General features: G+C 50.5%; 1 protein-coding gene across 1 annotated transcript; it reads left to right on the forward strand.

Moving 5' to 3' along the window:
• Positions 1-276: 276 nt before the first annotated feature.
• SRSF3 (serine and arginine rich splicing factor 3) lies at positions 277-5,357 on the forward strand. The gene is made up of 5 exons (XM_003212872.4): positions 277-513; positions 1,248-1,382; positions 3,527-3,565; positions 4,223-4,309; positions 4,533-5,357. Exons 1-5 carry the CDS (start codon positions 308-310, stop codon positions 4,558-4,560), a joined length of 495 nt encoding a protein of 164 aa, XP_003212920.1. The 5' UTR covers positions 277-307; the 3' UTR covers positions 4,561-5,357.
• Positions 5,358-14,264: the final 8,907 nt, after the last annotated feature.

A 14,264-nucleotide genomic window follows, 5' to 3' on the forward strand; every position in this document is an offset into this window, starting at 1 on the left:
CGCGGGCTGCTCTCTCCGCTCCGAGAACAATGGGCTTCTCCCGCGCGGCGCTCCCCCTGCAGGCCCGGCCCCAGGGCTGGCAGCGGGGCCGCGTCCTCTTCCGCAGTAGGGAACACGGAAGTAAACCCATATCCCCGAAATAATAAGTTTCAGTTGTCGTGGTACCAGCCAGCTTTTTTTGTTTTATCCATGCTTTCTTCACCGCGTTCAGAGGATGACGTTTTTCCCATATTGCTGTTAAAACTCTTGAGACCCCAACATTTTATGATGTTAACTGTGAGCTTTATCCCTCTTTCTTGTATTAGCCATGCATCGTGACTCTTGTCCGCTGGACTGCAAGGTTTATGTGGGTAACCTTGGGAACAATGGCAACAAAACTGAACTAGAGCGAGCATTTGGCTACTATGGACCACTGCGCAGTGTGTGGGTGGCCAGGAATCCTCCCGGTTTTGCCTTTGTGGAATTTGAAGATCCACGTGATGCAGCTGATGCTGTAAGAGAACTTGATGGAAGGTAAAACGTGCTTAATGTGTGTTGGGCTTATCTGGTGAAAATAAGAGAGAATGTGGCTCGTGATGGTTTGCAGTTGGGAAGTTTCAGCTGGCAGCATATCCATTCTGCAGTATTTATTTGAGCAATGATATAAGAATAGGCCTATTTAGTGGTCCAAAAAATAGCACTGGGGTGGTTAGTTTTATGTTTTAGAGTGGAACTCCAGTTAGATGTGACTTCAACTTGGTTAAAATCCAAGACAGTTTCTTTTTAAAGAGGCAGTGAGACACTGCCTGTTTCCTGCTCTGGCTGCCTTAAAAGAATGGTGAGCTTTCAGAAGTGGTCAGACTTCTTATCTGTTAAGCTGTAGTCTATTTTGAATTCTGCATTACTTTGCTTATTGCAGAATCCCAGACCCATAGGGCTTGGTGGGAGCCTCTGGTGATCCCTCAGTCCAGTTCTGCTCCCCAGCAAGTTCTCTAGAGCAGGTTGCCCAGCAGAACACCGAGGTGGGTTTTGAATATCTCCAAAGATGGAGACTTTGCCACCTCTGTGGGCAGCTTGTTTGAGCAGAGGGGAGGAGAACCTCCCTCACTCCAGGGTACCATTGGCCACAGGGGCACCAAAGTCCTTCTCTGCAATTTTAACCCTTATTGTCTATTCCTTTTTCTCCATCTGATTCTGTAGTTTGTCTTTCTTGTTTCTTGCAGATAGTTGTTGGTGGAAATGTAACCAATGTCAACCTCTCTTCCCAGAACCCTCTGTGGGTGTCGTGTCAGAGTTGAGCTCTCCAACGGTGAAAAACGGAGTCGGAACCGCGGCCCACCTCCATCCTGGGGCCGGCGCCCTCGAGATGACTATCGCAGGAGGAGTCCTCCTCCCCGCCGCAGGTACCCGGGGTCGAAGTACACTTGTAGAACTCTTGGCACTTAGCATCATAGGAGCAGGCTTTTTAAAAGCATGTTGAAAACATTCATCTATTTGATCACAATTTGGAGATGCCAAACGCTTTAAAAAAAAAAGAAAGGGGAAAAAAATCGAGGTGAACATAAGTTGTGTTGAATGTTGGCTTTTGTCCTTAGGTCACTATGCAAGTTGGTAGTCAGCGCCCTCTGTCCTGGATTTATCCTCGTTCCTCTTAAAATCTGCTCATCTTCTAGTCACATTTTCCCTTTCTTCCCCATACTTCAACTTAGGTTGTTCCTTTCCTTTATTCCATAATGGCAAAACATGACATACAGCAGCTAAGCATTTTCATGCAGATGTGTTTCTCCGCTTTGTTTGCGCAGTTTAAATACTTAGTAAGTAGGCAGCTGTTTAATAATAGATGGAGTAACAGTTGCTCTGAACATCTAGAACCTTTACACTTAGCGTCGATTTGAAGTTAAAGCATCATGTGGCAGTTCTGTCCCTTGAGATTTGCAAACCCAGCTCTAGAATGTAGCAGCGTTTTTGGTAACTGACACGTTCTTGGTCCCAGACTAGCTTGTCTGGAGCTTAAGTCTGCAGCGTGGTTTTTGCAGGACTGAATTTACCTGTTGCAGGTGAGTGAAGTCCTCATGAGTCAGGGTTTCAAGCTTACCCTTTTGCTGTTGAAAAATAACACATTAGGAGTATTTGTTAGCTAATAGATGGTTGTACTGATGGCTTGTTTTTCATTTTTTTTATGCTTTTTGGTCCATCTATTAATAAAAATGAACCCGTTACAGAGTCACCATCATGTCTCTTCTCACCACCCTCTGAGTCTGCATTAGCCAGCCAACTAGCCCTTTCAGCGTCATGTGACCAGCGCGCCCCATTCAGCTTGGCTGGTGTCGTTTCACATGACCCAGGCATGGCCAGTCGTCAGGTTGCACCGCCCTTTGGTTCCCGAGCATGCTGTTTTCTCTCAGCCTTCTCTCCAACCTTAACCAAATCGGCAGCAGCCACCTCGACCGCCCACACATTCCCGGCCAATCAGCTCAGCTGTTTATTTACCAAATGTCTTCACAACAACTACAGCAGCAGCCTTCGGCTAACAAAAAAGCAGGAAAAATCCACAACACCCCCTTCGCCAACCAACTAAATACAACGCAACATCTGGCAAAACCTTTTCAGCAAATTCTTCTTGGCAGTCAGTCCGGCAGCCTCACCTCACCATTTCTAGCTTGTTGAAACCAAAAACTAGTAAGTTTTTCCTGCTTATACAGTTTACTGCTGGTTAAAATAAGGAGTAAGCGGCTTATAAGTAATTACTTTTCTCAATCAAAGGCTGGCTGTGCATAATTGAATGGTAACGTACCTATGTTGCTTGAGGAAACTTTTAAGGGTGATATGGAAAGTCTTACTGTAAATAACATTCAAACAAGTCTATTTGCATGTGAGATGCCAAACTAAATTTTAATAAAGCTCTAACAAACTTTAGCTTTTCCTTGCAAAAAAAAAATAAAAATAAAAATCCTATCACCTTTAAACGGTTTTACTAACAGTTTTCAGAACTTAAAACAATTACTTTTTGGGATGAACTGGGCCGAGCTAAGGTTATTTACTTTTTTAAAGTAGTCTAAACACACTATGGCATTAAGAATGACAATCACAGATATGCAGTTCTAATGTAGCACTTAATGGCGTTATCAATATTTACACTGAGCGCATTTTCACTTTTTTCCACTTGGTATCTCTTTATGTCTTGTCATGGACCTTTTTGGCTTGCATGGGTTCCAAAACATTTGGTCTGTGCTATTTTTTGGAACCACTTGTGGGACTTTGGTGTGGTGTTTTGGGCAGTGTATTTAGTTGAAATGGAAGTGTTGCATTGGACAACTCTGCTATGAAGCATTCTTAGTTATAAGTGAAACGGTGATTGGAAATGTGCTGTTCACACCGAGCTTTGTTTACTGCCTAATCTTTCCATGCCTTTTACTGGATGATGGATGCCAGTTATTCTTGGCACGTTCCCAGGGCCCAACAGTGAGTTTGACAAGTTGGGAAATGCCTCGCCCCGTTAATGCTGGAAGGATTGATAAAAAGCCTCACATTCTCTTTCTGGTTTTAGATCACCGCGAAGGAGGAGCTTCTCTCGTAGCCGCAGCAGGTACGTGCAGATCGTCATTAGCATGGGCTGCTTTGTCTGAGATGTGGAAAGAGACGAGCACATGGGTTCACGTTGGAGTTCTATCTGTGCATAGATGCCCTGGTAATCGTTGTAACTCAGCACACAGGAGAAATGGATTTGTCTGACCTTACTCAGCTACAGGAGATTCCGCAGTTATCAGTTGAAAACTTCGTGTTTCCACTCTTAATGTACTTCATGTTACACAGCTGGAGTCTCTTCCAGTTCTGTTAGATGCTGTGCTGCAAATACAGGTGATGAGGAACAGAGCTCTCACGTGCTGTGTGTGTGAAGCAGTGAAGGCACAGTGGGTTTATATGTGATTATTTTTTTTCCTGTAGCATTAGATAAGGTGTAGTAAAGGGTGCTTAAGTACTTACTGATGCAGTGAGTTAGCTGAGGTGCTGTTACTTGGTACTGACTGGGCAGATTTTAACTGCTGTGGAGTGAAGCATAACTTGTTTACATCAGCTTGGTTTGTACTGGATGGCACAAGCTGGTTATTCTCATAGCCTTGGAAAGATTTTCCCTCGCTGAAACCTGAATGTCCTAAAGGCAGTCTCTTGAGGCAGCCATGTAACCTTAACGAGTTCAGCTGTGTTCTGGTGTTAAATCCTCTTGTGCTGCCATCTCTAACAGGTCCCTCTCCAGAGACAGAAGAAGAGAGAGATCACTCTCACGGGAGAGGAACCATAAGCCTTCTCGTTCCTTCTCCAGGTCTCGCAGGTAGGTGGCTCACAGTTGTCTTAGTAACACTGAGATGCTGTGGGGGAGAGCAATCTTCAGCCTCCTATGAGGGCGTTCACCTTGGAATTAAATGCTGTTTTAATAATTGGAACAGTATTTTAAAGTGCTTGCTTACCACGTGCTGGGTTGGGGTGGGAGGTTTGAAGCAGGATGTGCTGCCCTTAACACTCAAACTGACGTGTGGTTGGTTTGCTTTTTCCAGTCGCTCCAGGTCAAATGAGAGGAAATAAGACTTTGAAAAGGAGCTGTGTACAGGAAGTCCTCAGATCTGAGTACGCGGGGAGTATGTACAGAACATTGTTTTGTTTTGGAATTTCATAAAGCTTGGTGCATTTTTAAAATGTTTTAGCTGTTGAACTTGCTTTGTTCCTTGTATCTTGTAACAGGTGGCAAATGTAAAGATGTGAATCTGTATATGGTTCTAAGCAGATCATATGAATTGTAATATTAATCACTTTTTACAATGTACCCTTATACTTAATTGTCTGTGTTGAATGGATACCAGTTTGTCTTGCATAGATAATGTTTCTGGTCTTGACATTCTGCAGTATGTGATTGCTGGGGTTCAGCTTGTGGAGGGGAGCTGCAGCAGAGCTGTTTGCTGCAGAGTGGTGGTGGTGCAGAACGAGGTGTGGAGGTGCTTCGTTACCAGCAGTCACACTGAGCCAGCAGTGCTAAAGGGAACTGCAAGCTGCTCTTACCAGAGCTCTAGTTCCGACTTCCATTTCTGGAACAGAGCTACTTTGTGTTGTGATCTACGATTTTTTAGCTTGTAGGGTCAGTTAATTTTATACTTCATGTGACTAGAGTGCTTCTTAAATAGCTGATAGCTTGACCATCTATTCCAGGACCTCTGAATAGACCAAATATACAGCAGAACTGACGACTGGAGTGGATGTGTTGACTGTGTAATGGTACATTGTAAAAGTTGTGAATTAAACATTTCTTTACTGTACAAGAATTTTCATGTCACTTGTAAAATGTCTTTTGTGAGATCCTTGGGATTAAAGTTTTGGTTACAACTTGTTGTTCAGCGTTTAACTCCAGTGTTAACTACAGAACACAATTTAACCTTATGGTGTTATTTGGTTCCAGGGGAGAGAGCTTACACACATCATGTCAGTGTAACAGTGAAGTGTTAAAATGCTGTTCCAGTCTCAGACCATCTTTAACCTCAAAGCTGCCTACTTACAGCTCACCTCTGGTGCAGGGCTCCTTGTCTCCAACACGTGTATAAGAACCAGGGTTAGCTTAGTGGGAAATGCCAGGTTGGCCTCTAGGCAAAAGGTGAGCCATAGAGAACCAGCTGGAGCTTTGGAAGTTTGTTATTTTTGCAGCCTAGATGTGGGTTGGTGATCTTGAGGTATTTGTAACAGCAGTCTTGAAAGTGCTGATCTGTAAGCTTTGCATGAAGGCTTCACTTGAAGTGTAAAACCATGGCGTGGCTGAAGTGTGAGAGCTCCCACGCAGCCTGGCAGCTTTCCTGTATCCAGCAGTTCTCACTGTGTGCACCTGGATTAAATCCATCACACCTAACAGTCCTGATGTCTGGCTGGGGGCAGGATGGCAGCAGGCTGGAGTGCTCAGCTGTGACAGAAGGAGGTCCTGTTATTTATGTGTGGTGCACAACTGATGGCTGTCAGTGGCATGAGGGGGACTTTGGCTGCTGAAGTGTGAAGTGTTTGTTTTGTTTTTCTTTTTTTTGCAGTTATTCAGTTCTCTCATCTGGGAGTTCTGCTGAAGGAGCAGCACTGCGTCTGCAGAGAAGGTGTGGGTTATGCAGAAATCATTTTACACATGGTTGGTAGGGACCTTAAAAATTAAACGTGTCTGTGTTTGGCTTTGTGAGGAATTTAATGTTTTGTAATGATGCCACTACGCAGGGCTGTGCTGGTGGTGGAGAACGACTGCTGCATCTCACGGTGGAAGTTTAAGCCTGACCTGCAGCCCTGACGCAGCTCGGGGGCTGTGTGGTTGGTTGGTTGGTTCCCTTCAGGGCAGCAGGAGCACGCAGGGGGCAGCAGGCGCTGGGCTGCAGCTGAGTGCTGTGTGCTCCCTGCCCCCAGCAGAGGTCGGGCTGCTCCCGCTGTTGGTGCTGCTCACACCCCAAAGGCGAACAGCCGCTGTTCAGTTTGGGTTCGGTCACAGAAGGCTGGCAGCCCGTCTCCCGTGCGGTTATCTGCGTTACACGTCCAGCCGAGGGCTGGGATGGTATCCTTTGCCTATCCTGTGTTCCCTTTTTTCATGTGTGCTTCTCCCAGGGTTCATCTGTGGAAAGGTGGAAGCCCTCATTGCCTGGCAGTTAGCCTCTCTGCTGGTGTCCTGCTTCAGTATTTTCCACAACCGAGGGGAAAGGAGGGAAGGCACTGTGAAGCACTCCAGGCAGTGCATGCTCTGGAGCAGCAGGTTGTGGTTTTTGCACACAAGAGATGGCAGAACTGGAAATAGTTTCAGGTTGCTGACTTCATGTCCTACTGCTCACTCGAATGAGGAAGTTGGATCAGAACTGCTGCTTCATACATACATGGAAATGGTGGTTTCCTTTTATCTAATGGGAGGGGTTTAGATTAGCAACAAAATCAGCAACTTCTAGAGAGAGATAGGAAAGTAAGTAAGAGCTGTGTGCTGTCTTCCTCATGGGGCTTAAGTGGCAGGTGTCATTTTTAATGCAACGATGCGTTCTGGGATTTCAGCCTTCCAGTTCCCTTCTGTAAGAGGGTAACCGGACTGGGAACAGCGTGGTGGAGAGCACTGAAAATAAGAATAATCATAAATCTACTTTGATATTAAAATAACCAGGAGATTTTTGTGTTGACCTTCCAATGCCAGGAGTGCCTCTCTCCTCTCCTGGCGGTTCCTGAGCAGATCGCTGCTGTCCCCGTGTGACCACAGGCCGTCACAGCGCCTCGTCACCCCATGACGTCCATTTCCAGTTTGGCCCATTTCCTCCCATTTCTGCTGGCTTTGATCAGTGTCCCCATGCCCACACTCATATCACACCGCAGACGCCGTGTCCTCAAGGCAGGATCACTGTCACAAGGCGTCCCGCTGGGGACACAACTACAACAACAGCCTCCTAAACCAAACAAGGGGAGAAGTGCAATTCTGGTAGCTCAGGTTGGATTGTAGAACCCTCTCCTTTGGGCACCACCGCTCTCAGCTCTCCCCACAGCCTTCTGTTCCCTGGGCTGCACAGCCCCAGCTCTCAGCTGCTCCCCTCTCGGAGGGCTTCCATTCCTTGGGCTGCTCAGCTGCTGCACGCCGCTACCCGTGGCTGTGCTCCATCCTTACACCCCAGCTCACGTGGGTTGTGTTGCCGTGAGCCAGGTGTAGTTTGCACTTTGATATGTTGAACCTCACGAGGATCCCAGCTGTGCTGGCCTTTATAGGAGCCCTCCTGACTTCCTAGAAATGCTGTTTGGGTATTTCGGTCATGAAGTTTCACCCAGGCTGTTCCGTGTTGCCTGGCACTGCTGTTGGTTATGTTCTGTTGCTGGTCAAACAAACACGGACTGCAATAAACAGCAGATCCAGGCAAACATCAGATAGTCTGTGCAGTAAGAACGCTATGTTCCCAAGTGATTCATTCATCTCTTGTTTAATAATTTAGAAGCTGACATAACTATTAGTTGAACAAATCTTCACACTGACTCGATTCTGCTTGGTCCTTAAAGCGATTGTAGCTGTCTGCTTTTGGTTGCTTGCTTTTAGGGAGGAAATCCTACAAGGAGAGCATCCATCCTCCACAGCCACGTTCTGCTTTCAGCGCTGTTACCCCACGTGCTGCCCTGGGATTCATCCCACGACAACCAGTCCCACGTTCCTCCTCTGGGCACACGAGCACTGCCAGCAGCAGAGGAGCTGCCCAGCATTGCACCTCCATCCTTGTCCGTGCCAACGCCTCGGTGAGCAGCAGTATCAGGGTGGAGCAGCAGTATCAGGGTGGGGCACCCTGTCACTCTGTCACCCTGGGTGCCACGTTCTTGCTGGCTGGGAGATCGCTGCCACCAGCTGTGAGTGAGGAGTGTTATCTCTGCTGCAGCCTGGTCTGAATGCTGCTCTTCCTGGTGCTGGCGAGTTGGGAATTGATGGGCTTTTCATGTGTGACTATATAAGCTTTCTGGGAGGAGGTTGCCACAGCTGAAGATAGGGTTCAGGCGTGGTGTGCTGCTGCTCCTGCCAGTGCTTATTCTGCTGGCCAGGTTACACGTCCTGCTCAGGAGCTGAGGGCTCACCAGCACTGGTGTGAGTTCTGCTGCACTGTGGTGGTTGGACATGAACTGGTGGAGAGGTTTTTGACCAACTCTATGGAGACTGTCAGGTTTTCATGCTTTCTATTTCATCACCTCTTTTCTCTCCCTCCTGCTCCTTTTCATGCATGTTGGTTGTCTATAAATCTTCTGGTCTACAAAACTCATTTTTCTTACAGGAGGACAGGGAGGATTCTGCACAGGGTCACTGCTGGTGGGTGAAGCATGGGGCACTGCTTCACTACTGACAGCACCTCCAAATTCAGCAAATCTCCTTTCCTGGGCTCCATATGGATTCTCATAGAGAGGAAACTAGCCAGGGAAACCAAAAGGAAAAGGGTTTATATGAGTACCAGGAAATCCCCAGCTCTCGTCCTCCTCTGGTGGAGCTGGGCAGTGCTCCACCTCAGCGTGGTGTGTCCACAATCATATCAGCCCACTCATATCAGACCAGGGGTGAACTGCTGCTGGGGGGCATTGACACGTGAAAAGGAAAGTGTAACCAAGCCTCTCCTTGGCAGCTGTCACACCGCTGCTCAGGGTTGTGTAGGATGTTGTGCACACAACTCCTGCTCTGCTCTGCAGCAGCTGAGTCACTGTGCAGTCTGTCTGCCTGAAACGTGTGGCACGAGTGAGGAGATGCTGACACAAGGTGAGGCACTGCTGAAGAGGGTTGGTACACGTCTTGCAGAGCCAGGCTTTGGTGCTCCACATGGGCACAATCAGGGCATGTTGAGTGCAGCCACTGCTGCTGTGCTGGTTGCTTTGGTGCTGTGCTGAGCAAGGGCTCTGAAAGCAGGCACCGTGAGCAAGCGTGAGTCAACTGCCTTCCATAGGAACATGCGTAGCTATAAAGGAGCAGATTGTGCTCCTGGTGGATTCCAGGCAAACCCACGGCTGGTGCAGAAGGGCAGCTTCCATCAGCAGTGCTCTGTGTGTGTGTTGTCTGCTGGGAGGAGGTGACGTGGGTCATTGGTACCACCAACCCACACTCCATTCTTCTGGATGGCTGTAAGCAATGCTCACATGCAGAAGGTTGGAGCAGTCCGTGTCCTCCTCTGCCACCCCAATGGGAAGCTTCTCTGGTGTGCAAGGAAGGGCTGGACTGAGACAGGACGCTGTGGACCTTTTGGATTGATCTTTCCCTTTGCAAAAGGTTTGCAAGAAGGTAAAGAGGATCTAAAAGGGCCGAGAGCTGTGCCTGCAGATCTGCACTTCAGCCCTCCTGGCAGCACCAGGCTCTGCTGGTGGCAGTGGCCCCGTCCTTGGAGTCCTCCTCATCTAACGGGAATTTGGCACCCCGTGAGCAGCCAGTAAATAACCACCCAAACACACAGCCAGGTACAGAACCACGAGGAACAATGAGCCCCTTTGCTGCCAGCTGAAAAAAAATAACAGCACAAAGCCCCGAGCTGCTCATGGAAAGTCAGTGAAGCAATTACGTTAATGACTATGAATGGGACTAAAAACAATCTTGGATGAAAATGAGTGAGGGGCTGAATGAAGCAAACAATTCATAGCTCCAGGAATATTTCCAGTACGAAGCCTTGTTTTAGGGACTGTCTGATCTGCAATTTGTGCTCGCTGGGACTCTATTTCCACTCTGCTGGGTCCGGTGTCTCATCAAAATGCCTTCATAAATGGAGCAAACAAGGGCTGTATATGGCAGGGAAACAGTCAATTAACACGATCCAAGTTCTTTTAGGGGCAGAGTTAATCAAGCATTCAGCGTTTTGTCATTCTTGTCTTTCTTTCCTGGGAAAATCCTATTAGTTATAAAATCACTTAATTGGGCACTTCAAAGAGCTGATGGGAAAACAGCCTTCGCTGGAATATAAACGCCATTCAGCCGAACACTGGGCTCATTTAGACTTCTGCTGGAGCGTGAGCGTTTCATTAAGAGCCTTCACGTTCCCCCCCTTGAAAGAAAAAAGCTTGTTAGCAGAGATAACAAAAAATCTTAGAGATCCGAATCTTGCTGAGGAGGGCTTTCAGTGCCTGGATACTCACGGCGTTGTTTCGTGGTTTGGTCCCCACTGGAGCATCCTGCACCTATCCTAAGTGATGCCCTTATCCTAAGTGGACGTGGAGCTCTGCTTCTCAGAGCCGGGCAGTTTCACACCTCTTTGGGGTGTTCTCGAGGGTGAGGGGTGTCGAGGAGGTGGACGATTCTCTTTGTGCCCCGTGGGGGCTGGGCTCGGCCCCAGATGCTCCTTGGGGTGCTGCGCTTTGCAGGTCTGCACTGCCGAGCCGTGTGTGCAGTGCCACAGATCTGGAGCGGGGCAGAAGGGCTCTGGGGCACGAAGGGCCCTTTGCTGGGAGCACCGGTCAAAGGGGCTTTGTATTGAGGCATGGAAGCACTGCCAAGGAACGGACGCGGTGATCTCAGTCCCCTCATTATCAGGTTGGGCAGAAATTGAGGCTTTTGTAGAGCTTGAGTTCATGGTGCCTTGAAGAGTAGCAGTGTGTCATTGCCTCCATCATCAGATGGCACAAAGGGGCCCATCTGCCTGAGCCCTTCTGCTTCTTCCCTCTCCGTGGATCCATCCAATGGGAACACCGTGTTTCCCATCAATCCGCGTCCCGTTGCACCTTCCAGCACCACCAGACTCTGAAGCAGTGCTCTGGGCCAGGAGCTCTGCTCAGTTCCTGCAGCCACCGCTGGCTTCGGTGGTCTGTCAATGACATTTTGTACCCCACCTTTAGCAAACTCTCCCATGCGAGTCCATTCAAAGCAGTTCAGAGCACGGACTTCTCTTCAGCAACCCAACCCACCAAGGGGTTTCTTGACTCAACGCTTGGCACATTCTATGCTATGGGCTCAGGACGTGTGACTCCGTGATACCAAAGTGCCCAAAGCCCCATTTCATCCCCCAGCTCAGACCACTCCTGTTCCCCTGCAGCCTCCATCCACCTCCCAGCACCGGGGTGCTGCTCACTGCATCCCCAGCAGTGATGTCAGAGGAGCTGTGCCCAGGCATGCTCCTCCACTGCTGCTGAGCACGGACTGACTCACAGCTCCCTGCCTGCTGTGAATAATGTTTGCATACGTGTCTGAGGCCGCTTCCTCTGCCCTTGGCGTCCTCTGGGACCTACCTGGGGAGAGGAAATGCTCCCAAAGGATTTTCCCAGCCCTGATAGCAACATCCTGTCTGTTTTAAGTGCTTTAGAAGGAGGATGCTTTGAAGCTAGGAGATTTGCATTCATTTAGCATATCGCTTTTGCCATCAGCCCTTAGGATCTACTTTCCAAGCAGATTGCAAGGAGGGATTCTCCGCATTGATGCCATGGGGGTTTGGGACAGTCCTTGTGGTGGGTAAGGATGGGATGGGGAGTGACAGCTCTAATGTGGGGCTGCACCTGGAGGGGAGAAGGAAGCACTGTCCCCAGCACTGCTCCCGGTTCCCATCCTGCCTGGTCCTCAGTCCGACCTCTTCCTACCATGCATTGTCGGGACTGAACGTCGTGAGTCACCTTTGGGCTTTTCCTTAGTTCCTGTACCACCTTCCTCATTAATCACACTTTTTTTTCCCCTTTTTGCTGATGATGCCACTGCGGACTTGACCACGCACCGCCTGACCCAGGCCCCGATGCTATTCCTCTCTCCACTTCCCATTTCCTCTGTGCATTGGTTCCACACCAACATCTCAACCCCATCCCCATCCCCATCCCCATCCCATTCTATCCCCATCTCAACCCCATCCCATCCCAGTCTCATCCCATCCCCACCCCAACTCCATCTCCATCCCAACTTCATCCCCACCCCAACTCCATCTCCATCCCAATGCCATCCCATCCCCATCCCAGCCCCGTGGACACCACAAAGGATGCCTGCCACATGCTGGCTCACCCCGGGCTGTGTCCCTCCAAATGTGGCTGGGAGGACTGACAGCAGCCAAACTGGTACACATTCACCTCACATCACCTTGCCTCATTCTTGCCTCGCTGCAGCATCACTCTCTCTCTCTTGCATCAGCAGTCATCACTGCAGATCACACTCCTCCCTCTGCTTCAAAAAGCTGCCAGCTCTGACAGCCTCACTCTCTTTTTGATATTTTGGAGGGTTTTATTTAAAAGATCTCACCGAAGCAGTGAGCATCCTCTTGGTACACGCTTCTCCTTCCCAGAGCCCCAGACAGCAGCAGCTTCATCACATCCAGAAGGAGGGGAGCAGCAAACTGCGGTGCAAGTGGTCGGTAAGGAGATGAGACAGCAGAGCACAGTGCAGGCCTGGGAGCTGCTCCTGCAACCAGGAGCGAAAATCCTTCCCATGGAAATGCAATAGCAACAGCTGCCTGCAAGGCACGGCTGTGCCAGCAATTCCCTTCCCCTCTCAGTGTGCGCAGAGCAGGAGCACAGGTTGACTCTGTTGCGCCTGGAGATTCGGCAGCGCTCAGCTCCAGCCCCCGGATGGCCAGGATGGATTTTGTGCAACGTGCAATATTAATTTCAGATGATTTTGCATTCCCCAAATGCCTGCAAGGCCCTTTCCTCCCCATCCCACAGTGCCCGTCCAGAGGGACCCAACCCCAAAGCACCCGCCTTGGCCTGGCCCAGCGCTGCAGGAGGAACCGATGCTGGAAAACACTGCAGTGTGATGCAGCTGCCTGCAGCCAGACATGTCCAAACATATCCTCAATCTGCTGGGGCCGGGGGAACTGCTGGTCCAACCTGGAAACAGATGCACGGAGGCTTTGCACAAGGAGGGTCTCACTGCCAGCAGGGCTCAGCCGCATCCCACCCTGCTGCGAAGGCGCCCACCGCCCTGCAGAAGTGCTTTCACCCAGCTTAGTGCATCGCCTGCCATCACGCTGCCGTCTCCTCGCACCCCAAGCACTGTGTTTGCACCCTCACTGCCCAAATCGTCGCGTTGGGGCAGTTTGCATCGTGCTGATGGTGCTGCAGCACCCGAACCCCACGCAGCCCATCACGTGCTGGAAGCCTGGGGGAGCCGTGCTGGGTTCGGACCTTCCCTGCTGCGGGCCGGGGGGGCATTTTGCAATGGGGCCAAACGTCCGTGCGGGCGCTCTGCAGCTCGCTGCATGCAGGACATGCACAGGCTTGTTCCTGCTGCGTGCTGAGCTCAGGCCAACGGCTGCTCCCCGGCCGGGCTCACTGCCTGGGGGGTCCGCTGGCAGAGCAGAGCCCACCCCCGGGGCAAAACTCCCACAAGAGCGCCGTAAAAAGGCCCTGCAAGGACGGAGCTCAGCCCAGGGAGCCTCACCTGGAGCCGGACCCCAACCCCCGTGACTCCCCCGGGGCTCCCCGTGATTGCAGCGTCCCACGGAAATTCCGCTCTGCGGTGACCCAGGAAGGGCCGCGATGGGATGCGAGATCCCCAATCTCAGCAAAGCCGTATTGAAGGTCACTGCGCATCCCTTGGAGCGGGGGGGGGGGTCCTGCATCGCGCTGGAGGCGACGCCCCGCGTTCCATATGGGGGTCCGCGCAGCCCCGATGCGGGGGTGGGGAGTGGGAATCGCATCCGCACCGGGGGGATGGGAATCGCCGAACCCCCCGATAGCAGCAGTTCTGCGGGCGGGGCGGGGGGGGGAAATCCCGGGCGACGCCGTGAGGCCCCTCCCTGCCTCCGCTATAAAGGGCGGAGTGCGGCTCCGGGAACCGCAGAGTGACGCGGAGCGCGGGGTGAGTGCGGGTGTGCGGTGCGGGGGGAGGAAAGGGGCAG

This window comes from Meleagris gallopavo, chromosome 28, assembly GCF_000146605.3.
Source record: "Meleagris gallopavo isolate NT-WF06-2002-E0010 breed Aviagen turkey brand Nicholas breeding stock chromosome 28, Turkey_5.1, whole genome shotgun sequence".
Classification (NCBI taxonomy): domain Eukaryota; kingdom Metazoa; phylum Chordata; class Aves; order Galliformes; family Phasianidae; genus Meleagris; species Meleagris gallopavo.